The 24,571-nt window shown below is 41.8% G+C and overlaps 1 protein-coding gene across 2 annotated transcripts in view; it reads left to right on the forward strand.

The window, feature by feature from the left end:
* Positions 1 to 24,571, forward strand: part of DHX57 (DExH-box helicase 57) — a 36,339-nt gene that overhangs the window by 3,065 nt on the left and 8,703 nt on the right. For both annotated transcript variants that reach the window (XM_083733068.1, XM_083733069.1), the window contains exons 3-19: positions 421 to 567; positions 1,837 to 2,010; positions 2,716 to 3,533; positions 6,062 to 6,237; positions 6,704 to 6,825; positions 10,160 to 10,355; positions 11,447 to 11,571; positions 13,194 to 13,327; positions 14,970 to 15,024; positions 15,409 to 15,614; positions 16,890 to 17,006; positions 17,370 to 17,466; positions 18,471 to 18,644; positions 19,852 to 20,052; positions 20,772 to 21,048; positions 22,063 to 22,158; positions 22,273 to 22,356. In XM_083733068.1, coding sequence (XP_083589194.1) covers positions 421 to 567; positions 1,837 to 2,010; positions 2,716 to 3,533; positions 6,062 to 6,237; positions 6,704 to 6,825; positions 10,160 to 10,355; positions 11,447 to 11,571; positions 13,194 to 13,327; positions 14,970 to 15,024; positions 15,409 to 15,614; positions 16,890 to 17,006; positions 17,370 to 17,466; positions 18,471 to 18,644; positions 19,852 to 20,052; positions 20,772 to 21,048; positions 22,063 to 22,158; positions 22,273 to 22,356 — 3,199 coding nt within the window. The remainder of the gene's footprint in view (positions 1 to 420; positions 568 to 1,836; positions 2,011 to 2,715; positions 3,534 to 6,061; positions 6,238 to 6,703; positions 6,826 to 10,159; positions 10,356 to 11,446; positions 11,572 to 13,193; positions 13,328 to 14,969; positions 15,025 to 15,408; positions 15,615 to 16,889; positions 17,007 to 17,369; positions 17,467 to 18,470; positions 18,645 to 19,851; positions 20,053 to 20,771; positions 21,049 to 22,062; positions 22,159 to 22,272; positions 22,357 to 24,571) is intronic.

A 24,571-nucleotide genomic window follows, 5' to 3' on the forward strand; every position in this document is an offset into this window, starting at 1 on the left:
TCAAACAAAGAAGCTGATGTATTTTTTTGGGGGGGGGGTCTTTTAAAAGATGAGTAAATAACTCCACAGAAACGCACTGTAGCTTTTGCACCACAATTTCTGTGCCCAACTGCATTAATCCAGCTTGTCTGTTTAAACATACTGTGGTCATTATGGGGGTTGTCACAGATCCTGCACGTAGCTGTGTCAAACATTCTGGTAACTTTGCTTGCCTTCTGTGAATTTCCTAGCAACAGAATATGGGGTTTTCCAACATGACCTGCTTAGGAACTTTCTTGATGCTCTTAGCTAGTTAGGAGACAAAATGACCCATACAACTGTTCTTATGTTCAGCATATCTTACATTGTGCATGTATTTTCCATTACTTGATTAAATTAGAATGTATTGTGCTTCTTTTGTTTTGTTTTTAATATATCAAGCTCTGCTAGCAGAGGACATGGACAGACCAGACAAGCACCCAAAACAAAGATGCCTCTTCAGACTCTGTACATGACTTCCGATAATCAGATGAGGGTGAAAGAACTTCTTCGTGAGCTGCAAGGACAAGAGCTGGCTGCTGGTTCAGAGTCAGTTTTCTAAACATAAATAATTTCTTCATTAAACACATACTGTGACATGTTGAAGTTATTCTCAGATTTTATAGGCGTTAGATCATATTATTCAGAATGGACTGTGACAGATGTGGTTGGGCAGCCTTTCTTAGAGAAAGAAACAAAGTCTCAGGGTGGCTCCACAGTTTACATGGCAAACACAATTGTGATGGATACATAGTGTTTCCTGCAGCAAACTTGTAAAGTATGGATGCCATAATATTATGAGGCTTGAATTTATGAATTACTGCTTGATTCACATGAACCTGCCTTGTTGAGTCTATGAAGACTGCTGTTTGAGGTGGGTGGTTGATGGGGCCATCATTGTGATGACCTCACTGCTTATGGAACTCCCTCCCACGAGCTGCGTGTCAGATGGTTACTTGCTTAGTTTGGAGTAATAGAGTAAACACATCTTTTTAGCATTGCTCTTAATGAACAGTGAAAGCTGCTGAGTTTTATGCTGCTAAGTTTTATTTTCATAAGGTTTTGTAATGATTTATCATTGTGGTACTTATTGTTTTGTTTATATTTTATGATGTGCCTCGTAAGTTTGCTAAATTGAAAAAGCAGATTAGTATAAATATTGGATTAGATTCAGACTTACCTTTTTGCCCAGGTTTTCTCTGACCCATAATATTGGACGCTGCGGTACATATTTGAATCCTCTGAATTTCTATTTTATTTGCTTTTATGTATTTTTTGATGTTTTGTTGGTTTTAGGGTGCATTTTTTATTTGATAAGATATTTGTTTTTCACACTGTACACCGCTTAAAGATTTTTGAAACGTTAAGTGGTTTATAGGTAAAGGGGACCCCTGACAGTTAAGTCCAGTCGCGAACAACTCTAGGGTTGCGGCGCTCATCTCGCATTACAAGCTGAGGGAGCCAGCGTTTGTCTGCTCCGCAGACAGTTTTTCCGGGTCATGTGGCCAGCATGACTAAGCTGCTTCTGGCGCAGTGGAACACTGACATCAGAGCAGCACACGGAAACGCCGTTTACTTTCCCACCGGAGTGGTACCTATTAATCTACTTGCACTTTTTGGCATGCTTTCAAACTTCTAGTGGTTTATAAGTACTTACAAATAGGGGACCAAGTACAAATATTCTGGCTTAGTTCTGAATGTTATGGATAACTAAACTGAGTTGCTTGAGTAGCGATATTGAGCAGAGAGTTCCAGAAGTTTGCCTTATCCCTAAGACTATTGCTTCTAAAAGAAGCATACTGCTTTCTTTTTTTCCAGGATGCTTGTATCAGGTGAAGATGACTGTGATGAATTGGATTACTTGGAGGATGAGCACGCCTGGTCAGATGGGCAATCAATTTCTAAAAAAAGCACAAATGCTTCTTACCAACCACCTGTGAGCCATGTTCTAGAGACTGAAGTCTCTTCATTTGCTGTGCACAAACTATCCAGGTAATTATTGTCTCACTAATGAAATGGAAAATATTAGTCAGGAGATGGGGTGCTAAAAACGTGCATAGCTGCAATTATGTGAATGAGTGTGGAATGTGACATTTAACACAGAATCAAAGTGGCTCCCTCCACCCACCAATACACTTCCAAATAGAGCCGAAAAAGAGCAGTTATGTAACATTATGTAAGGGGGAATGGAGATCCTTTTTCCCCCTAGGGGCCAGAATCCCACATGGCCACTCTTCTGGGGCCCACGGGCCAGTGTTTACTGAGGCCAGAAGCAAATGTGTATAGAGCCATGCAAACATCGGAGGTTTCTACACCCCGTCTACCATCCAGACAGGCAAGAAGCATTATCATAATTCAAGAACACATTCTAGCCAAGCTAAAACACTCAGGGTGGGTGCTAAGTATGGCCAGTGAAGGATGAGGCCTGGGAAGAGCAGTGGAGGCTGGATGACCACATTTGGACCCTGGCCTGAGCTTCTGCATCCCAGTGTAAGGCATATCATTAGAGCAAATTTCTACAACAAGCACAAGTTGTACATGTTATTCCAGTTGCAGAAACTACACAGTGTGGACACCTGCTTCTTTCTACACTACAGGATAACAGCAAGCATCCTTTAAACATAGTGGGAATGCTTGCTCTTGTGTAAATGTTCCGGTATGTACACCTACAATGCATTTCTTTTCTTTTCCTTCTAGGTACGGCTTTGATAGTGAGCGTTGCCAAGCTGTGCTGAAATCTTGTAATAGTAATATTGGGGCATCCCTGGAGCTCTTACTCCTGCAGTGCTTTTCAGAAAAATTTGGAGAGAGGATGCAGATCACAGAAACTGCTGCTCAGACAAGTATGGAAGATTGTTTGGAACAAAGGCAAGAGGAAGCATTTGCCCTCCGTTCGATATGTGGAGACAAATTTGTGGAAAGAATTAATAACAGGGTCTGGACTGTTGCATTAGACTTGGCATACTTGACAGAGTTGCTCAACAAGCCAAAAGAAAGGAATAGCAACACCAGTAATGGGCTAAAGCCAGCTTCCCTGGAAATCTGTAAACACTACCTCCAAGGAGATTGCAGGTTTGGATCGAGGTGCAAGTTCAGGCATGAATCTCGAAACAAGCAAAAAGGCCTTCCGAGCGTCAAGGAGGATGCTCATCTCAGAGTTAATGCTCCTGTGTATGAACTTGAAATAAGATTTCCTGAGGATAACAAATACCCTTATCAGCCGCCCCTTGTGGCATTCTATACTACTAATGAGAAGCTGCCCTTGGCTTGCCGGTTGCACATTGCTGAATTCCTTTATGAAAAGGCCATAATATCGTCAGAGTCTAACGAACCTGTTGTTTATGCTTTTATAACAAGCCTAGAGGATGAAGCTGAAGTAACAAAATTGCTTAGTAAGACTTCTCACCGATACAGTGCTCCTCCTTTGCCTCTGGCATCCTTGTTAAGTACAGTGACACATGTTCATAAGCAAGAGATTTCTAGCAGCTCTCGTGTTCCTTCCCGGATTTCAGAAGGTATATACTACTTCATAAGTCCTTATGGAAACTAGTACACATATTAAGAAACAGGCTATGTATGCAGTTTTGAGGGTGTGGGTTCTGCTCCCAATTGATATTTCTAGAGAACAGCATGTATTTCACACAAGTAGGTGTGTGAAAATGAATAAAAACTATGTTACAAAAAAAAGATAATAATTAAAAAGTAATTAACCACAAATAGAATTAAGAAGTTATTAAACATAAACAGATCTTTTAATAGATTGTTTTAATTCTATTAAAACTACAAATAATAACAAAAATAAAAAACATCACAGTACCAGCCCTTTAAAACTTTAAAACTATGTCCCTGAGTTAGTGGAATCATTGCAATAAAGATTTCAATGTCATGCAAAATGAAACCACAAAATACCAGCCACAGTATTTCATTATTCTCCAGCTGGGATAGAATACTAGGTTAAAATACTTTAAGAGAATAATCTCTAGATAAATTAAATCCTATCATATATACTAATAGTAAGCACATGCTCCAGGTGTCTGTCCTTCCGTAGCACCACTCACAAACTTGAGGAACTCTTTGGGGAGGGAAAAGTGAGGGAGCAATAAAACGTCAAATAGCTCAGCCAATGAGGACTAAGCATACTCGGGGGGGGGGGGGAGAGCTGGCTGGGGGGTGGGGTAGGCAGGGCTGAATGGAGAAGCCAGGAGAATAGAGTACCCTGGAAGAAGTTGGGCTGGAATCATGAACAGGAGCAATACAACACTGCCACATTTTGTTGTGGGTTCCACTTGCAGCCTGCTATAGGATTGCTAACTTTTTTCAGTCTTCTAACTCGGCATAATTCTATAAAAGATATCTTTGATATTTGGGGGAGATTTTTGCATATGCTGGGTCAATTGGTGAATAAAGTTGCAAGGCCTGGAGTGGGGGTGAGGATCCTTGGAAATGAATATATTGTAAGATGAAAAGCCCAATTGAAAATAAAACACTCTCTCTATATATATTTCTATTTACATTAATGAAGGAGACTGCTTCAGATGAGTTGTCCTCTCCAACTTAATGGAAAATTCTTGTCAGAGATTTGTGTGTCAGTGAGAGAGTGTTTATTTTTAGCTCAGAACATAAATCCATACTGAAGCATAATATATCAAAGAAAAATGCTCATAAAAACTATAGATGAAGCAGCACATAAGCAGCGAGTTAAAAAAATAGCAGCTAAAACCAGTAAAAAGATTCTATGCTCCGCTTGAAGTCCATGAATAGAAGAAGGATTTTGTGCAGTACCTCAAAAATACCTCTGTTAACTACTGTATAGCACTTGCCTAAATTTGCCTGCATTGTGTCTATTATTGGCTGTTTCCTGTTATACTATATTTGCTCAAGACACTGTGCACAAGTGAAGCAAATTTTAAAACAGTTGGCATGATACAAAATGAAAGGGAGTGGGGGAAATGCTGCTGTGGGAAACTTTTACAACAAAAGGAAACAATACTAGGATGTTTTGAAATTGCAGGTGAATTCAGAAGGGAGTGACTTGGACAGCTGCAGTAAACAGTTGTAGGGGGAGAGTGTGAGAAAACAGAATAGTGGTCTCTTACAGTGAAATGTTATTCTTGTCAGGAATTTTTCTCAGTGAAGGCTTGTAGCTCAGTGGCAAAGAACATATTTTGCATGGATTTAATCTCTTGCATCTCCCAATAAGGCTGGAAAAGACTCTTGTCTGAAACTCTGGAAAGTTACTGCCAGTTATTATAGACTCTTCTGGGCTTGATGGTCCAAGGCAACTTTCTAGATTCTAGAGGTCAACTCAATACTAAGCCAGTAAAAACCTCATTCTAGCCTCTAGAATTGGCACTCCTGTGGCGAGTGGCCTACCCAGTGATCATATTGCTTAGTTCAAGTCCTCATGTGAGTCCTTTATAACGTATTGTCAGTTTCCTTGTCCCCAATCGATGTACAGTGGTATCTTGGATTACATACACTTCAGGTTACAGACTCCTCTAACCCAGAAATATTACCTCGGGTTAAGAACTTTGCTTCAGGATGAGAACAGAAATCGTGCGGCGGTGGCATGGCAGCAGCAGGAGGCCCCATTAGCTAAAGTGGTGCTTCAGGTTAAGAACAGTTTCAGGTTAAGAACAGACCTCTGGAACGAATTAAGTACGTAACCAGAGGTGTCACTGTAAGTGGTGACCACTTGCAAGGACAGTGCATCATGGGCAGAATTCACGATGGGAGATTTCCCAAAGAATAGTGCCGCAGATGATGAAGAACTCTCTGTTGCCAATGCACGCCAGTCCCTGTGATAAGGATAGCACACTGGTTGGGAGCTCTGGTCTTCCAGACTTCAGCTCCCATCATTTCTTGCCAGCATGACCTATAGTTGGGGATTATGGGAGCTGCAGTACAGCAACAACTGGAAGGCCACAGATTTCTTCTCCCTTATCTAGTGAAATGTTATGTTATTTTTTAAAAACCCCACCCCTGAAGACTGGTTAGCTAATGTTTCAGTATGGTGTTTGTTAAGATGCTTTCTGTTTTTAAGCAACCAAGGAGTTGGTAACTGAAGAGGATGATGACGACGACGACGAAGAGGAGCTGCAGACAGTTCACGTAGAGAAAGAGAGTTATGTGAATCTCAGGCGAAAGAAGTACAGGACCTTAGCAGAGCCAACTTGCAAAGAAAATTATAAAATTTGCCGTCAGTTCAGGATAAAGAAGGTACATATGTAAACCTTGGAAGATAAGTGGCAGAGTTACATTTATAACGTATTTTCAGCTACATTTAAAAAACAAACAAACAATTTGCTGTGTGTACGTATAATAGCTGGTGGGAGGTAGGAATTGATAGCAAAATCCAGGAAAGAATCTTGAAGTTCTGGATATGCAGTAGAACCCTTAATATCTATATTTTGTTTTGTATTTAAGACCATTTTATGCTAGAATTTCTTGTATCTTGAAAAAAATATCTGTATGCTTGTGTTCTCTATATGTGGGATCAATAGCAGTTACATCTGTTTTCCTGTAAAGACTTGTATCTACAGAATTAATGGAAGACAGTCTAGAAACTATGTGCCTTCTCTGGATGTGTGTGAACTATAGTAAACAAACAAAGAAATTCATGTAATTGTGGATCATAAATTGAGCAGTAACAGGCAGCTACTGACAATCCACATATATTTGTCAGTCTTCTAGGCACTACCAGTCCATATTGCAGGAACGGCAGAAACTTCCTGCATGGGAAGAGAGAGAAACCATTCTTAAATTGCTGAACAAATATCAGGTCCTGGTTGTGAGCGGTATGACTGGGTAAGATATAAAACTGTCTGCACACTTGAACACCATGTTAATACTTACTATGTGAAAAGCAGTCTGTCTCTGCCTACAAAACTCAAAAGGGACCTTCCCCTCAGGCAAGAAAAATGAGAGGGTTTGAAGTCAATAGTTACAGCAAAGGTATGTATGGTGGAGCTTTTCTTCCTCCTGGTTATATCTGGCTATCTGTCTCATCTAGTCTAAACTCTCCTCCCCCTCCCAACTGCTAGAACAGATGAGTTGAGATTAGGCAGAGAGAGAGAAAATAGTTGAAGGAGGAAAAAACCCAGGCAGTGTGTCTCCTTTCCTATAAGTGTTGAATTCAAGATGTATCGCATTTTATTGCCTGTAGAACAGGAATCTTCAGGGGTCTGAACTGGCAGAACTGGCACGCTCTGTATATGGAAGGAGCAGCATTTGCCTAGTTCTTAATGATGCATTCAAGACAACATGTACACCACTGAACACTGGTTGGAAACAGGGCTCAGCCTAAATAACAAAGTGAAGTATGAGAGGTCTGGATGGTTGCATTCCTTCCCCTACTACATCCTCAATAAAAGATATCTATCTATCTATCTATCTATCTATCTATCTATCTATCTATCATGCCAACTTTAACTTGAAGATCCCAGGGCGATTCACAGCAGAAAAACACAAAATGAGAACGCAAAATAAAACAAAAACCAATAACTCCCCCTCCCACAAACACATTTTAAAAGCCATAGAATGTTAAATCAGCCAAATGCCATAACAGCAAAAATCTATACATTTATACTCCAAAGTACTCAGTGGGAATTCCTCTCAGGCAAGTATGTATTGGACTGCAACCTAAAGCTGATATACACAGTTCACGTGGATAAAGAGTAAGGCATCCAATTTCTGTTACAGTTAATGACCATTTTATGCGGGGGTTCCATTCCTGGCCTCCATGTGTCTCAGCGGGGCACGTATAAGCACAGCCTGCCCTGTTATGTCCTGCCCCCGTTCCACCCTTTAAGTGACTTTTTATGGTTTTGATCACTTCTAGGTTCAACACTAAGCTTGATTGCATGTCTTTTGAATGTGCGCTGATCAGTCATTTCCTGTATGTTCTGTTGAAATTATAATTGTAAACACACATGGATGTAAAAGTCAAGTGAACAGTGTGGTTCATTGATTTTGGGCTGGATACCTTTAGAGCAGTGGCAGGGGGGTCACTTTCTGCCTGGGGCTGGATTCCATGTTATCCAACTTTGCAGGGGCTTCAGTGTAATGGTAAACAGCGCCAGAGGCAAAAGGGGCTGTGGCCAAAGTGGGCAAGGCAAAGAGAATGACATCTTTTTACATACTTTATTTTATGTTCATTGTACATAAAATATGTAAAATGTATGCAAGCTATGTAAAAGGTCAATCTAACCCTAGGAAAGCTATGGGAGGTGGCAGGAGAAATGGAAATTACCGTATTTTTCCGTGTATAAGACGCCCCCTATTTTTTGAGCCCAAAATTTAAGAAATTTATTTATATATTTAATTGCAGCATTCCGTGTATAAGATGCCGCCTATTTTTAAACTTTTTGGGGGGAGGAATAATAGTCTTATACAGTCATACTTCGGGTTGAATGTGCTTCGGGTTGCGCTTCGCGGCAACCTGGAAGTAATGGAGTGCTTTACTTCCAGGTTTCGCCGCTTGCGCATGAACAGACGCTCAAAATGATGTCACACGCATGCGCAGAAGTGGTGGAAAGCGACGCGTGTGTGCGCAGATGTGCCGTCGCTTAGTTACATTTGCTTCTAGATGCGAACAGGGCTCCGGAATGGATCCCGTTCGTATCCAGAGGTACCACTGTGCAGAGAAAAATACAGTATTTACAGGTGATATCACATGATTGGTGGGAGGATGGAGTTGGGCAGAAATGTCATTGGCGGCCATTTGGAGGGGCTGGGCAGGCCAAATTAGGCCTGGATGTTAGAGAGTCTCCATTCCACCATCAAACCCAAGGTCTGATAAGTCCAATGTTTCCTGGTCTCTGCTATGCCTTCAGCAAACCCATCCAAAGAAGATCTGAACAATCTTGCAGAAAGCATTGTGGTTTGCCAATTGGAAGAGACCATATCCTGTGGGAGCACAACAAAACTTGATTCTTGGAATGAAATAAGATTTTGCTCCTATTTGGAGTCAGAAGAGTATTTCTATACGGCTAGCCTACATTTCAGGTTTGGAATAAATAGTGCAGAAAATAATAGCTCCTGGCTTGAGCTGGTTTGAACAACTGCAATCCTTATTAGACCATATTGCACAAAGATTGCTCCTTTTGATTTCTGTTATGTTAACAAGGGTCCTTCATTGGTGTTAGTCAGTGGGCAGATTCAGTTTTACATTTATTTAAATGGATGAATATCTATAAATGGGAACCAGGAAGGTGAAATATAACCCACCTTCTATTATAGTTTTTCCTCTACGTGGGGCTGCCCTTGAGACTGACCCAGAAACTCCAGCGGGTGCAGAATGCCGCAGAGAGACTCCTTATGGGGTCTTCGCTGCGAGATCACATTCATCCGGTACTATACCAGCTGCACTGGCTCCCGGTGGAGTACAGGATCAGGTTTAAGGTGCTGGTTTTAACCTTTAAAGCCCTATACGGCCTAGGACCCTCGTCCCTACGGGACCACCTCTCCTGGTATGCCCCACAGAGAAACCTACGGTCTGCAAATAATAACATCCTCAAGGTCCCAGGCCTCAGAGAGGTTAGGCTGGCCTCAACTAGAGCCAGGGCCTTATCGGCGGCGGCTCCAATCTGGTGGAACGCTCTGTCACAAGAGACTAGGGCCTTGCGGGACCTGACATCTTTCCGCAGGGCCTGCAAGACAGAGTTGTTCCACCAGGCCTTTGATCAGGGCGCAGCCTGACTCCCTCCTCTGGCAACCTGCACAGAATTTTGCTTAATCGGTTGCCATCAATTTGATTTTAATTAATTTTTATAATGAAATATTTTTAGAATGTGTGATTATTTGACTGTTTGATTATTTGATTGTTGTTAGCCGCCCTGAGCCCGGCTTTGGCTGGGGAGGGCGGGATATAAATAAAATTTATTATTATTATTATTATTATTATTATTATTATTATTATTATTTCCATTTTATTGCCATTGTATTCTACTGATTTGTTAGCTTCCTTGAGACGAGGGGTTTATTTATGTTTAAGTAGCATAAAGATTAGTTTTCCATGGACAACAGGTTTGGAGTGTATTGATAAATGATGAAGTCAGGCTGTCTCCTGCAACACCCCTTAACATGTTGCTTGAGGGAGAGGAGAATTTTCTTTTTTATTTCATTCCTCTCCTTCATGCAGATGTGGAAAGACCACTCAGATTCCTCAGTTTATCTTGGATGCCTCCTTAGAAGGTCCTCCCAGTAATTTAGCCAACATCATCTGCACCCAGCCTCGCAGGATCTCTGCCATTTCTGTGGCTGAACGTGTAGCCAAGGAGCGAACGGAGAGAGTTGGGGTCACAGTCGGATACCAAATTCGGCTAGAAAGCGTAATGGTTGGTTTGTTTTTACTTTGTTTTTATTCCAGTGACGTCACGGGTGCAAGCCAATAGACATTCACATCTAATTCCCCCCCCCCCCCAGCAGTGAATTCTCAAATAGACATTGAACTGTTGTTGTTGTTTTATTAGTCCAAAGGGTAGACCATTTTTTCTAGCTGTGCTGGAGGGGAGAGTTGAAGGGTAGTATCAAGGGGCTATGGAGTGTTGTGCAGCTTCCATTAATGTTTTTTAAAAGAAACATGTTTAAAAAGAAAGCAAACAACAGCTGAACATCTCAGAAAGCTGAATTCTGTTCTGGGTACCAAAATCCATGAGTGTGCAGTGTGTTGTAGATCCATAGAATACTCGGAATCCTGGTAACACAAAGAGGTACAAGCTGATTTCAAAGCTAGTTTCTGAGAGAGTGACTGCTGCCAGAAATAGTCTCCGCTTTTAAATAACTTTTTTGTAAAAAGAAGCAGCTTGCTGTTTCACTGTGATATTTTCTATGGGTCTCTGCCCTCCAGCCAACTTTCCTGCTGAGAGGTGAGTGGGTGGCTAACCAGTGATAAGGCTTTCTTTGCTGTGGCACCCAGACTCTGGATTTCCCACCCTGGCGCAGAGCTGATCTTTAAGCCCCAGTCAAAAGCTCTCCCATTTGCCAAGTTGTTGGTGGCACTCAGTTGGTGACTAATCTTTGTTTTCTTCCGAGCTGCTACATCTGTTCGCCATCGTTTTATTTGTTTTAGTGTCATTAGATTGTTTTACTGCTTGTCGTGCACTGCTTTTCTGCACGAGAGAGGAGGAAGATGTGTCTGCTCATTCCTAGGGATTGCAACACTGTCTATGCCCTGGCCCTTGATGTTTGCTGAACATGCTTTTCCAGCCAGTGACCAAACTATGGCAAGGAATTTTAATCAGCTAATTTCCCATATTTTTACTTCTGCTATTCATGGGAAGGAACAACACACTTTTCTAGACAAGATCCATGGAAATCTGAATAAGGCACTAGAGTATAATCTAAGCAGTGACAGTGATAGGGTTAAATAAGGGGAAGAAACTGATTTAGTTGGCGATCTTGTTGTCATTTTTTCTCTTCTTTCAAGTCTTCAGCTACCCGGTTGTTGTACTGTACTACTGGAGTGCTTCTGAGGAGGCTAGAAGGGGACATGAGTTTAAAAGGAGTCACCCATATTATCGTTGATGAGGTTCATGAGAGAACAGAAGAAAGGTAACACAGCCTGTTGGTTTCACTTCTGCTATTCATGTATTTCATATTTCCTCTCCTGCTCTTCCAGTGTGGTGTAGTGGTTAGGAGTGATAGACTCGTAATCTGGTGAACCGGGTTCGCGTCTCCGCTCCTCCCCATGCAGCTGCTGGGTGACCTTGGGCTAGTCACGCTTCTCTGAAGTCTCTCAGCCCCACTCACCTCACAGAGTGTTTGTTGTGGGGGAGGAAGGGAAAGGAGAATGTTAGCTGCTTTGAGACTCCTTCGGGTAGTGATAAAGCGGGATATCAAATCCAAATCCAAACTCTTATTCAAATGTGGAATGCGAGTGGTTAAGAGTGTCTGAATAGGACCTGGGAGACCCAAGTTCAAATCTTAGCTTTCCATAGAACTTAGAGTGACTTTGGGCCAGTCAGCGGTGAGGATAAGGTGAAGAGGAAGGAAAGCCATGTTTGCCACTTTGAGCTCCTTGGAGAGCAGATGGGATATATATGTAATGCATATTTTATGAAGTAAATACATGACTTACACCTCTTCATCCTTGCCACAACTCTGTAAGGTGAATTAGGCTGAGGGGTAGCAGTTTGTCAAATGTTTAGTAGTGAGCTTCGTCAAATATTCAGTCAGTGAGGATTTGAACCCAGGTCTCCCCAATCCTAGTCTGACACACTAATCCATCCTTCCCCAACCTGGTGCCCTCCAGATGTTGGTCTGCAACTGTCATCGGCTCTAGCCAGAACGGCCTGTGTGAACAGTTTTGGTAAATATATTGCCTGAGAAGCAGTATGTTTGTTGGATGGGTAATAGATAAATGTTGATGTTTAGTTGTAACTCATAATAACCCAGAGAGCATCTGCTTGGAAGAAGGCTACTGCTAATTATGAAACCACACTGCCTACCATAATCTTGCTTGTTTTCAAATATATGGTAACATTATTTTAAAAATCCTTATACAGTGGTACCTTGGTTCTCAAACTAAGCCGTTCAGGAACCAAGGTACCACTGTAGGTCGGTAGTATCACTTCCAAATTGGCAGCTGACTTGAGGCCATATTTGAACTTTACTTCCTCTACACTAGCTTCAGTGACCCACAAACAATAATGTATCATTGTTATACAATAATGCAGTAGTTATGAAATGATAAACAAGTAGCCTGCTAAAGCTTCACCCCTAGATGTGGATATCCCATTAAAATATCCAAAGCAGAAAATGCAGTAAACACTGTGTACCCAGTCCTTCATCCATACACTCCAGGCTGATTTAATTTTCTGGTGGCTGTGATTTTATGTTGCAGATACGTGCTTTGAGAACATACCAGCACGTGCTGCAAAATTAACACACTCCAAAATATATCCGTTCAGCTGCAAAGGACTAGGTTGTTGTTTCTCTACCTCCACGTTATGCACAGGAGGCTTGTTTGCCTAAGAGACAGAACTGAGTATTGTATTTTTGTCCCTCCCTGTGATTGTTATTGTTTTAATGAGGATAGGTGTACTCGTTTTTGTTTGTTATAAGAGAAAGCTTAAAATAAGGATCTTTGATTGCTCCCAGGATGGTAGTGGGGCTTCAGGAAATTGCAGATGAACACGGAAGAGCTTCAAATGTCTTTTCTTTATTTTCTCCAGTGACTTCTTGCTGCTGATTTTGAAAGATATAATGTCTCAGAGGCCAGACCTGCGCATTATAATGATGAGTGCTACCTTGAATGCAGAGCTCTTTTCTCAGTACTTTAACTCCTGCCCTGTTGTTAGCATACCAGGTGAAAACCAGTCTAATTATTATCATTATCCATCTCTTTACAGCAGAGGTGGGGGACCTGTGGCCCTCCAGATGTTATTGGACTCAACTCCCATCAGCCCCAGCTGGCATTGGAATCAGCTGGTAACATCTGGAAGGCCCAGTAACAACTAAAAGGCCACAGGTCCCCCTACTTTGCTTCACAGGTTGCTTTTCATTGGTTAGCATTTTCTCTGTTCTAACCGTTCTGAAACAGTTGATAATATTATCTCAGCAACTTGTTACTAAAAATGTCTGAGTTCAGGAAGGTATATTAATTTTAAGAATGTAATTAGAGCCCGGTTGCACCAGGTCAAACTCCATTTAGTGATTGTTTCCCACGGTAGCCAGCTGATGGGAAGCTCCCAAGCAGAGCACAAAGGCATAATTAATATTAGCTTGTTGTTTGTTTTATTATATATTAGCTGCTGGTGCCTACTGGACACTTTTGTACATTTTTGTATCCTTACATTTAGCTATCTTGATTAGTCAACTGATAGTAAGTACCTTCTTGGGAAGGCTGGGAATCTGCTTCATTTAATTAATCGTCTCAGCTAAATCAATCCAAAGATGTTAATGGAGTTAATATAAAAACTAAATAAGGCAGCCTAACATATAAGAATTAAGTGATATTATAAATGACAATATTTTCTATCATGTTCTTTCTCACATTCTGTCTCATATATAACATGCAACCTAAATACTATAAATGTGCTCTGTTTTTAGATTCAGTAGAGTACTGCTGAGGTGAAAATACCCTTCTCAGGACAGGTCAGATCAGATCAGAATAGGGTAATACTGAACTTCTTGTACAGCCCTTTTAGTGGCTCAAAGCACTTCACGTGCATTGTGTAGAACAACAAATTTGAGATGGTTTTTATTATATGTTTTTGTATTGTTTTTATTTGAATGTGATTGCCCTGAAATGAAGGGCAGGCTAGACATCTTATAAATAAATAACTGTAACTCTTACTGACTTACCCTACAAGGTTGTTTTATTAATATTCTCCATGTTGATACATACCTCCACCCATTCCAGGCCTAAATCAAAAGCTTTGGTGGCCAAGCTGGAAAATCAAATTCCCTCTGCCTCTCCCACATGCATACAGCTATGTGATTTTTAAAAAACATATGGGAAAGTTTTAGTGTTTGATGTTGTATTGTGATTTTACTATTTTTTTGTTGAGAGCCGCCCTGAGTAGCTAGGGCAAGCCAGTCAGATAGGTGGCATAATAATAATAATAATAATAATAATAATAATAATAATAATAATAATAATAAATAAATAAAAATAAAAATAAAAAATAGTACACATGAAGTATAATTCTTCTTTAAATTGCTGGGCACTAAGCAGTGGGCTGTGCCCCATGGGTCAGATCTTGCCCTTTCCTCATACTGCTGTCCTTAATGTTGCCCAAACCTGCCACCTGAGGCAGCTGTCTCACTCTTCCTTATAGTGTAGCTTGAAATATTGTTAAAACACAACCAACTTTTTTAGCTAATACAAGTGGGAATGGTGTATGGGTAGAAATGGAGATGGTTCCATTCCTCTTCCTCCAGTTTTGATGAATTAATCTGCCTCTTCCTATATTACTATATTACTGTGTTTCTCATCTCTCTTTTAGGTAGGACGTTCCCCGTTGATCAGTTTTTTATAGAAGACGCTATTACAGTGACTCGGTAAGCTAGGAATCTCCAATGTCTATGGACATTTAACATGCCTCGTACATAAATTTGTACGACTGCTGTGTATTCAGACTTTTAAAAAAAATTCTTTGGGTTCTACCTTATTACCTTATTGTGAGAAATGACACCGCACAACCCACAAGGTCTAAGCAACTGTTTAGAGCAGTGTTTCCCAACCTTGTGCCTCCAGATGTTTTTGGCCTACAACTCCCATCATCCCTGACCACTGGTCTTGCTAGCTAGGGATGATGGGAGTTGTAGGCCAAAAACATCTGGAGGCACAAGGTTGGGAAACACTGGTTTAGAGCAGTCATCCATCTAGAAAGCAAGGTTTGCAGATGGCTTTTCCCCATACCCAATTTCTCTGTTTGCATTCAGGTATGTCTTGGAGCATGGCAGCCCATATATGCGTCGAGCAAAGCAAAGTGTGGACAAGAAAGAAAGACACCTGAGGACTGCTGCAGAGGAAGTAGATTACGACTTAAGGCGTTCTGGCCTGATGCAAAGTAAAGTGGCTGTGGCTGCCAAAGATTCAGTTCCAGACCAGCAACTAACATTCCAGCAGTTACTGATCCGCTACAAAGGTTATATTTATTCTATGTTCATTGCTGCCAATAATTTTTAAGAGTTTATTATCAGTAAGCATATTGTACATATGGCCAGAAAGGCATTTTCAAACCTAGAATGTTTGTGAGTACTTGTCACAACCTCAGGCATATAGCTCTAGTGCAAAGGTCTTGAGACCTATTTGTTGAGAGGTTTCCTATTCTCTTGTCAGACAGACAGATAGATGCTTGATGCTCTTGTGAGAATTTCTCATTGCACATGTTATTTCTCTCTTATACTAGAGAATCATTGTTATTTTCACCATTTATTAAATTTCTGTACCACCCTTCTTTGGAAGATCACAGGGTGGTTTGCAATATAAAAACTCAAAAATACAGTGGTACCTCCGGTTATGAACTTAATTTGTTCCGGAGGTCCGTTTGTAACCTGAAACCGTTCTTAACATGAGGTGTGCTTTCGCTCATGGCACCTCCTGCTGCTGCCATGCTTCTGGCGCTCGACTTCCGCTCACGTCCTGGGGCAAAGTTTGCAACTAGGGGCATCTACTTCTGGGTTAGCAGAGCTCGTAACCCAAAGCATTTGTAAGGAGGACGGTATGTAACACGAGGTTCCACCGTAATATAATGATGAATAGAAGCAATGACCACACACACACACACACACACACACAGTTTAAGAGGCCATAGATTGTTAAATTAGCCAAACACCTCAGAGAAAAGGGTTGTTTTTGCCTGCCGCCTAAAGAAATGTAACAAAGGTGCCAGGCGAGCCTCCAGAATGGGAAATTCCTCTAGTGTATGTGATTTTTCCAGTGTGCAGCTGGAGGTACTGAATCATGGCCAAAATGTTTTTCTTTGGAAGGAATGACCTCCCCCCTCCCGTCTCACGCACAACCCCCCCCCCCAATTTTCAAGTGTTTTTCAATATCCAAATATGTATAAGGCAACATCAGACTTTGACCTTGAGAAAATACGCTATTTGAGTGAATAGAAAGAAGGTATTGGACCAAATGAAATAAATGAGGAAGGCGATATCAACAGCTGATGGAAACTGCGGGAAGGGAGAGTGCTGCTACACTTGCAGGCTTCTTATAGGCATCTAGTTTGCACTGTGAGAACAGGATGCTGGACAGGCTTTTCTTATGTTCTTACCATGAAGCTGCCACAGCTAGACCGCCACTTTCCATCAAGGGTTTGATTCATTTGGAAGTGGCTGTAGTTTGAGTTGCTTACAAAATTCATGACCTTAACAGGGCTTTTCCTTTTTGTTATGATGCTCATTTTCTCTTTCAGGGGTTAGCAAATCAGTATTAAAAACAATGGAGAAAATGGATTTAGACAAAGTAAATCTTGAATTAATCGAGGCCTTACTGGAGTGGATTGTCAGTGGCGAACATTCGTATCCACCAGGTAACATGATGAGAAACACATGACCTATTTTACAAGCCTATGCAGCTCAGTTGCACCAAGAAGACAGTTTCCTGTTATCTTTTGTTGAAGTTCTACTCTGCTCTCCCTCTTTCTAAAAGAAAACTAGCTTTTTGACGTACAGTTTCGAAGCATAATAGGACTTTTCCCAGAGTTAGGATCCTCAGGAGGAAAAAATTCTTACTTACGTTAATGTTTAATTTAATCTTATCGTAACGTGTAATGCAGTAGAGGGAGAAATAGCAATAAATTGTGGTTGCCTTCAGGAGCAAAAATGAAGAGTATATATTGAGTTCTAGAAGACATTTCTATTAATTCTACCATTTTTTATATACTCATATCTAGGTGCAGTACTGATTTTTTTGCCAGGCATGGAAGAAATTAAAACACTGTATAAGCAGTTGCAAACTAATCCACTCTTCAATAACCGGCGCAGCAATCGGTAAATTAAGAATATGCCTAAATATTTTTAAATGAAAAGTAAATTAATTAAAACTGACATTTTAATCAACTTTTACATCACTTTAAGTTGCTTATTTAAGAGTATGTGAACATTTTTCTTTCTTGCAACATCTTTTATCTCTTTCCCCTCCCCAGTATAATTCTCAACTAGTGCATGGAGGATAATATTCTGTACTTCCAAGTCGAACTTGAAAAATAATACTCTTTTTAGCTAGATGCTGCAGAAACATTGGGTTCTACGTTGGTTTTAGACCCCTTGAGCTTATTGGATGTAAACCAGTTTATCCCTTAGTTCTTTGGCTTGATACCCTATTGTGTATCAGGTTACTGCCAGTCAAGAAAAGCACTCCATTCAGAAGCACTGCCAAATCATGCTTTGGAGCTACACATGGATGAGTCTTCTGCTCAGAGACTTTCTCCTCTGTTTGGGTGCTCTGGTTTCTCTCCTGATTTTGCACCAAATCTGTTTCAACTGAGGCTTGCATGCTTAGATTCCACAAGTCATTTTCTCAGCTCAGACACAACAGCCCACTATGGTTTGTCGCTGAATCAAAAGGAAGGGGAAATCTGAGCACAAAAGAAGAACATAGGGGGAAGGACATGAGCACACGACTCCTTCATGGAGTGCCAAACCATGGTTTGGTATTTTGAAGTCTGAATCATCCCATTGTGCAATTTATCAATGTCCTTCATATGGTCTTCTCTGCCTCCCCCACCCTGAAACCATTGGCACAGTTGAATAGCTAAAATATTGATGTGTACCAAATTTGAGGCATGCCACAAGGGTGGGGGAGCTGTAGTGGGACAGAGAGGATGGGAAGTCCTGTTGTACCATGATAAGTCCATTCTTCTTGTATACAGACACAAATGATGTGACCCTTGGTTCTCCAGCTCTGGCTGCTATGTAAAAAAAGTGATATAAAAATGGAAAACAAAACCTCACTAAAAGCCCTCTAAACCTGTCCTCTGATCTTTTTCTCATAGCTGTGTTGTTTATCCACTTCATTCCTCACTTTCAAGTGAGGAGCAGCAATGTGTGTTCCTTAAGCCTCCTGTAGGGGTCACCAAGATCATCATATCTACAAACATTGCAGAAACCTCCATTACCATCGATGATGTGGTCTACGTGATTGATTCAGGGAAGATGAAAGAGAAAAGGTACCTAGATAATAAGCAAAAGCACCATGTACAATTAAAAAAAAAAGCTTTGCTAAAATGGGGCCTATACGTCTGTGCACAATGAGATTTCTACTTGATGGATTTCCTAGTTCCATGTCTCTTGAGCTGGAAGACATTACAAAACTGAGCCCCAAATCTGCTATTTGCTTCTTGCATTAAGCTGCTACAAGCTTCTGTTTCTCACCCTTCCTTTTTTCCTCTTTCAGTTTCCCTGTGACTAGAACTATTTCTGTTACTGTCTGTCTCAGTTATTACTTCTCCCTTTAAGACCTAACCTTTTCGCTCTCATCTTTTTCAACCCATATTTTTCTGCTTTGATTTTTACAGGTGAAAAATGGGAAACATGTAGCAGTGTTAGTTCACAATGTTCTATAGTGGTGGTATCCATCCTCCGTCCCCCCCCCCCCCCCCAGCATTTGTCAAATTGACTCTGCAAGCTTTCAGGCAGTAACTAAGGATAATCAAGATTTTAAAATGATATTGAGATGGGTCTCTAGGAATCTAGGAGGTACAAGTATTTGTATGCTGGATACTTCTGCATGATTAATATTTGCAACAGGAGTAAAAATACAATAACAAAATCACATAAGCATGTTAAAAACATAATCAGAATATGAAAATCCAATAATTGGTGTTACCCAAGTGCCAAGAAAAATAAAAAGTATTTCCCTGGCAGTGAAATTATGATATAGTTGATGCCAGCCAGGTGTCGTTGGAGAGAGCATTTCATCGGTGGGGAGCTTCTATAGAGAAGGCCGTCCGCTCATCGCCAAAGAACCTCCATTAGAAGTGACATGCAGAGAAGAGCCTCAGATAATGATTTCACAGTCCAGGCAGGAACATACACAGATACACTGTCCTTTTGGCATTTGGTTCCTAAGCTGATAAAGGCTTAATGATCAAAACTAGCACTTTGAATTGAGCCCAAAAACAAATTGGCAGCTATCAGAGTCAGGCGAGAACTGGTGTTTATATGTTCACACACATCTTCTTGTCCCCGTTAATCATTTAGTTGTTACATTCTGCACTAACTGGTTTCCAAATAATCTTCGAATGCAGCCCCAAGTACAATGCCTTCCAGTAGCATAACCTGCAAGCATCCAGTTTCCTATTTTTTGTACCTCCCTAGATTCCCCAAGGCCTATCAGAATATTGCAAACACTGTTCCATATCTTCCTCCTTGCAGGTTTGATCCAAGCAAAGGTATGGAAAGCCTGGAGGATACATTTGTGTCCAAAGCCAATGCCTTGCAAAGGAAAGGACGAGCAGGCCGGGTAGCCTCGGGGGTCTGTTTTCATCTCTTCAGTAGCCACCATTACAATCATCTCCTTTTGAAGCAGCAGTTACCTGAAATACAAAGAGTGCCTTTGGAACAGCTCTGTCTCAGGTAAGACAGTCTTTCACTGGCAGCCAGAGCATCCCTGAAACAACCTTTACAGGTCTTGCTGATTGATACATCTTATACACAGTAATTTGCCCTGGCTCCCATTCTCAAATTCCTCTTCCTCCAACTTCATCCTAATTCTTCCTTAGGGCAAATAATTTTCCATAATCCTTACTCTACTTCTTGAAAATGTGTGTGTTAGATTTTATGAATGCCCAGGCTCAGTACTTTGCTGGACTGCTTTAAAGAGAGAAATAGGTGGAGCTTAGGAATTACTATACAAAACTGCCTTCTTTTTTTTATTCTATACCGTGTGCAACTCAAGATTTAACACAGTAGGTACAACATAACGGCTAGGGTTTGTAAATCAAATAGACTTGTTCCAGTTACTTCACTGACAGAGGGAAGGAACTGGTTTGGCCAGTGTCTGCAGTTTGCAAGCTTGCCCATGGGTCCAAAATGGTTGGTGAACCCTCCTATATCCTGTTTGATACGGGACGTGGGTGGCGCTGTGGTTCTTTACCTTTACCTTTTTACCTTACCCTGTTTGATACTGACTTCTTATGCTTTTTGGTGTCTGCCCTTGCCCATCCAGAAAGCAAGACATCATCAGAAAGTTCTCAGTGGAGGCCTGCTAACATATGTGTATATTACATATTTAGGTAGCTGAAGCTAACGTATCCAACTCTGACCAAATGATTGTATTTTTCTCTTTCTTCCAGAATTAAGATTTTGGACATGTTCTCCACACAAAGCCTTCATTCAGTTCTCATGCGACTGATTGAGCCACCAACAGCCGAATCTCTACGTTCCTCAAAGCAACGACTGCAGGATGTCGGAGCCTTAACTTCAGACGAGAAGCTCACGCCCTTGGGGTATCATTTGGCTTCCTTGCCTGTTGATGTCAGTATTGGGAAGCTAATGCTGTTTGGCACCATTTTCCGCTGTCTGGATCCAGCACTGACAATTGCAGCAAGCAGGGCCCACAAGTCTCCTTTTGTAAGTGCTGTTGTTTCAAGATATGTACATGTGTGCAACGGAATGTTTCCTAAACTATTAAAACGGAACCTTTTAAACCTATTATATGGTTGGCAGTGGTTTGGGAGATGTTCCACTTCCCATAGCATAAATACAGTTGGGAGGGGGGGATAAAATGGGATAGTTCTGTACATCTTGTAGAATGCAATGTACAAAATTTCCGTATACCCAGAATACCCTGTGGAAATCTGAACTCTGTCGGCTGTATTTTAATTTTACATCTGCCAGTTGTGTAATGGTGTGCTTTACATAGTTCAGCTATGGAACGCGCTCCCATAGGAAGTTGTGATGGCCGCCAACCTAGATGACTTTAAAATAGGATTGGACAATTACGTTGAGGACTATCAATGGCTTCTAGCTATGATGGCTGTGCTCTGCCTCCAAGGAGGCAGCAAGTCTTCTGAATACCAGGTGCTGGAAACCAAAGCTTGGGAGTATGCTCTTGTGCTCAAATCCTGCTTGCGGGTTTCCCAAAGGCACACAGGGAGGTTAGGCTGGCCTCAACCAGAGCCAAGGCTTTTTCGGCCGTGGCCCTGATCTGGTGGAACGCTCTGTCACAAGAGACTAGGGCCCTGTGGGACTTGACATTTTTCCACAGGGCCTGCAAGACAGAGCTGTTCCACCAGGCCTTTGGCCAAGGCACAGGCTGACCCCCTCTCTCCTTCTGTAATCCTCATAGAACTCTAGCCCAATGGTTGCCATTAATTTGACTCTGAATTGATTTTAGAATGAATTGATTTTAGAATGTATTTCAATTAATTGATTGTGATTTTATGTAAACTGTGTTATTTTTACTGTTGTTAGCCTCTCTGAGCCCGGCTTCGGCTGGGGAGGGCAGGATATAAATAAAATATATTATTATTATTATTATTATTATTATTATTATTATTATTATTATTATTATCATCATCATCATCATCATCTGCTTGGCCAGTGTGAGAACAGGTTGCATTATTAGGCTCCTTGTTTTAAAAGGTTTCTCCGTGGGACAAAAGAGAGGAGGCATTCAAGAAAAAGCTGGAATTTGCAATAGGAAACAGTGATTATCTTGCGCTTCTCCAAGCATATAAGGTGAGGAATAAAAGCACACCCTGTAATTGATTTCAGAGTTATTGTAGCCATAGAGCCTCCTAATTGTAAGAGATGAGATGGCACGCTATAACAGCTTACATTTTCACTATTTAGGGATGGCGAGCAGCTTCAAAAGAAGGCTATCAAGCAAGTCACACATTTTGTAGACAAAATTTCTTATCAGAAAGTGCTCTTCAGGTAAGTTAGCATTATTGTTCACAATTTTGAGTTTTAAAAGTGTATATTGAACCTCATGTCAAATTGTTATGTTCTGCTTTCCTGTTATGCAATCTTATAATGAAAACATTTTTTATAGGTTTCAACTTTGCATTTATCAGAAAACTCAGTACATGCAAGGCATTTTCTAGGCCTATTTGCTTATACAGTACATTTAAGGTTTTATCCCACTGTATTTCACTATGTTACTTGCAGATTAACTTCAAGATGTGGTACCCAGTGGTGCCGTTCAACAAAATTTTACTCAGACCCATTGAAATAAATGAACCTCACTTAGTCATGTTGATTAATTTCAGTGGGTTTCCTCTGAGTAAAATTTGGTTGACTACTACCCCAGGCTTAACAGTGTGATATATCTGTGTTTATCCTTGGCAGGCAGGCAATGGAAGAAGGGGAAACTGGGTGCAGCATAAGATTGGGTTGATTTAAAAATAAAATAAAAATATGCTGCCTTTTTAGATAACTTCAGCTTTTCCAGAAAAGTTGAGGATGATCTCTGATGGATGACAGGATTTAGGGAAATGGATCAACTACTATACCATATAATATTTAATTCCTTAGCTTCTGAGAATGAATTATAAATGTTAACACTATGGTTGCCAACCACTGAATGAAATTACCTAGCTGAAAGGTAAAGAGTGTGGATCAGCTGTAAAAAAATTCCTCACTGGACTCCTCACACAGACACAAACGCACACAAACCTCTCTACACACCCCCACACCAAAGATACGTACTTTTATTTATGACGGGGACCATAGCTGAGTGGTACAGCACACGTTTGGGGTCCAAAATTCAACCACCAACATCTCTCCAGTCTACAAAAATATATAGATAGCACCTGATGGGGAAAAGATCTCTACCTGAGATTCTGGAGAGTCCCAATCCAGTACTCTCCTGTGTGAGTGTCTGAGGGTCCTGCTCCTTCCTGCCACTCACCATCTGGCCCAGGGCGGGGCCTGAAGCCTCACAAGGACAGCTGTGCTCTGCTGCCCAGGACGACTCTCCTGTGTGAGTGTCTGAGGGCCCTGCTTCTTCCTGCCACTCACCATCTGGCCTGGGGCGCGGCCTGAAGCCTCATAAGGACTGCTGCGCTCTGCTGCCCAGGACGACTCTCCTGTGTGAGTGTCTGAGGGTCCTGCTCCTTCCTGCCACTCACCATCTAGCCCAGGGCGGGGCCTGAAGCCTCACAAGGACTGCTGTGCTCTGCTGCCCAGGAGGATTCTCCTGAGTGAGTGTCTGAGGGCCCTGCCCCTTCCTGCCACTTACCACCCGGCCCAGGGCGGGGCCTGAAGCCTCACAAGGACTGCTGTGCTCTGCTGCCCAGGAGGATTCTCCTGAGTGAGTGTCTGAGGGCCCTGCTCCTTCCTGCCACTTACCACCCGGCCCAGGGCGGGGCCTGAAGCCTCACAAGGACTGCTGTGCTCTGCTGCCCAGGAGGATTCTCCTGAGTGAGTGTCTGAGGGCCCTGCTTCTTCCTGCCACTCACCATCTGGCCTGGGGCGCGGCCTGAAGCCTCATAAGGACTGCTGCGCTCTGCTGCCCAGGACGACTCTCCTGTGTGAGTGTCTGAGGGTCCTGCTCCTTCCTGCCACTCACCATCTGGCCCAGGGCGGGGCCTGAAGCCTCACAAGGACTGCTGTGCTCTGCTGCCCAGGAGGATTCTCCTGAGTGAGTGTCTGAGGACCCTGCCCCTTCCTGCCACTTACTATCTGGCCCAGGGTGGGGCCTCACAAGGACGGTTGATGTCACTGATGCTGCTACTGCCCAGGAGGACCCGAAGGGATGCAGAGTTATTTTTAACGTTTTAATATGTTTTAAAATTTCCCTTTCCCTTTAGATTTTTTATATATGGGGTGGGATGGATGTGTGGGTGGGCTTGGGAATTTGTTAGATTTTGATGAATTTGTAATTTTTGTAGTATTTATTTGTATTGTTTTATTGTTTTTTTGGGTTGTTTTTGTTTTTATTGTTTTAGGCTGCGAAATAATAACATTAATTGCCATCAATGGAGGCTACTATGAGGCTTGGGATTGCTACCGTGGAGGGGCGAGGGAGGTATGGCGGTGGGGGCAGATGTAATAGGCGAAGGGGATCGAGATATGGATATGCTCGTACCCCTTCCAATCTGCGCCCCATCCCTAGGGACGAGGGTAGGGTGAGCAAGGATTACTCACC

This window comes from Podarcis gaigeae (genome assembly GCF_964106915.1).
Source record: "Podarcis gaigeae genome assembly, chromosome: 3".
Lineage (NCBI taxonomy): Eukaryota > Metazoa > Chordata > Lepidosauria > Squamata > Lacertidae > Podarcis > Podarcis gaigeae.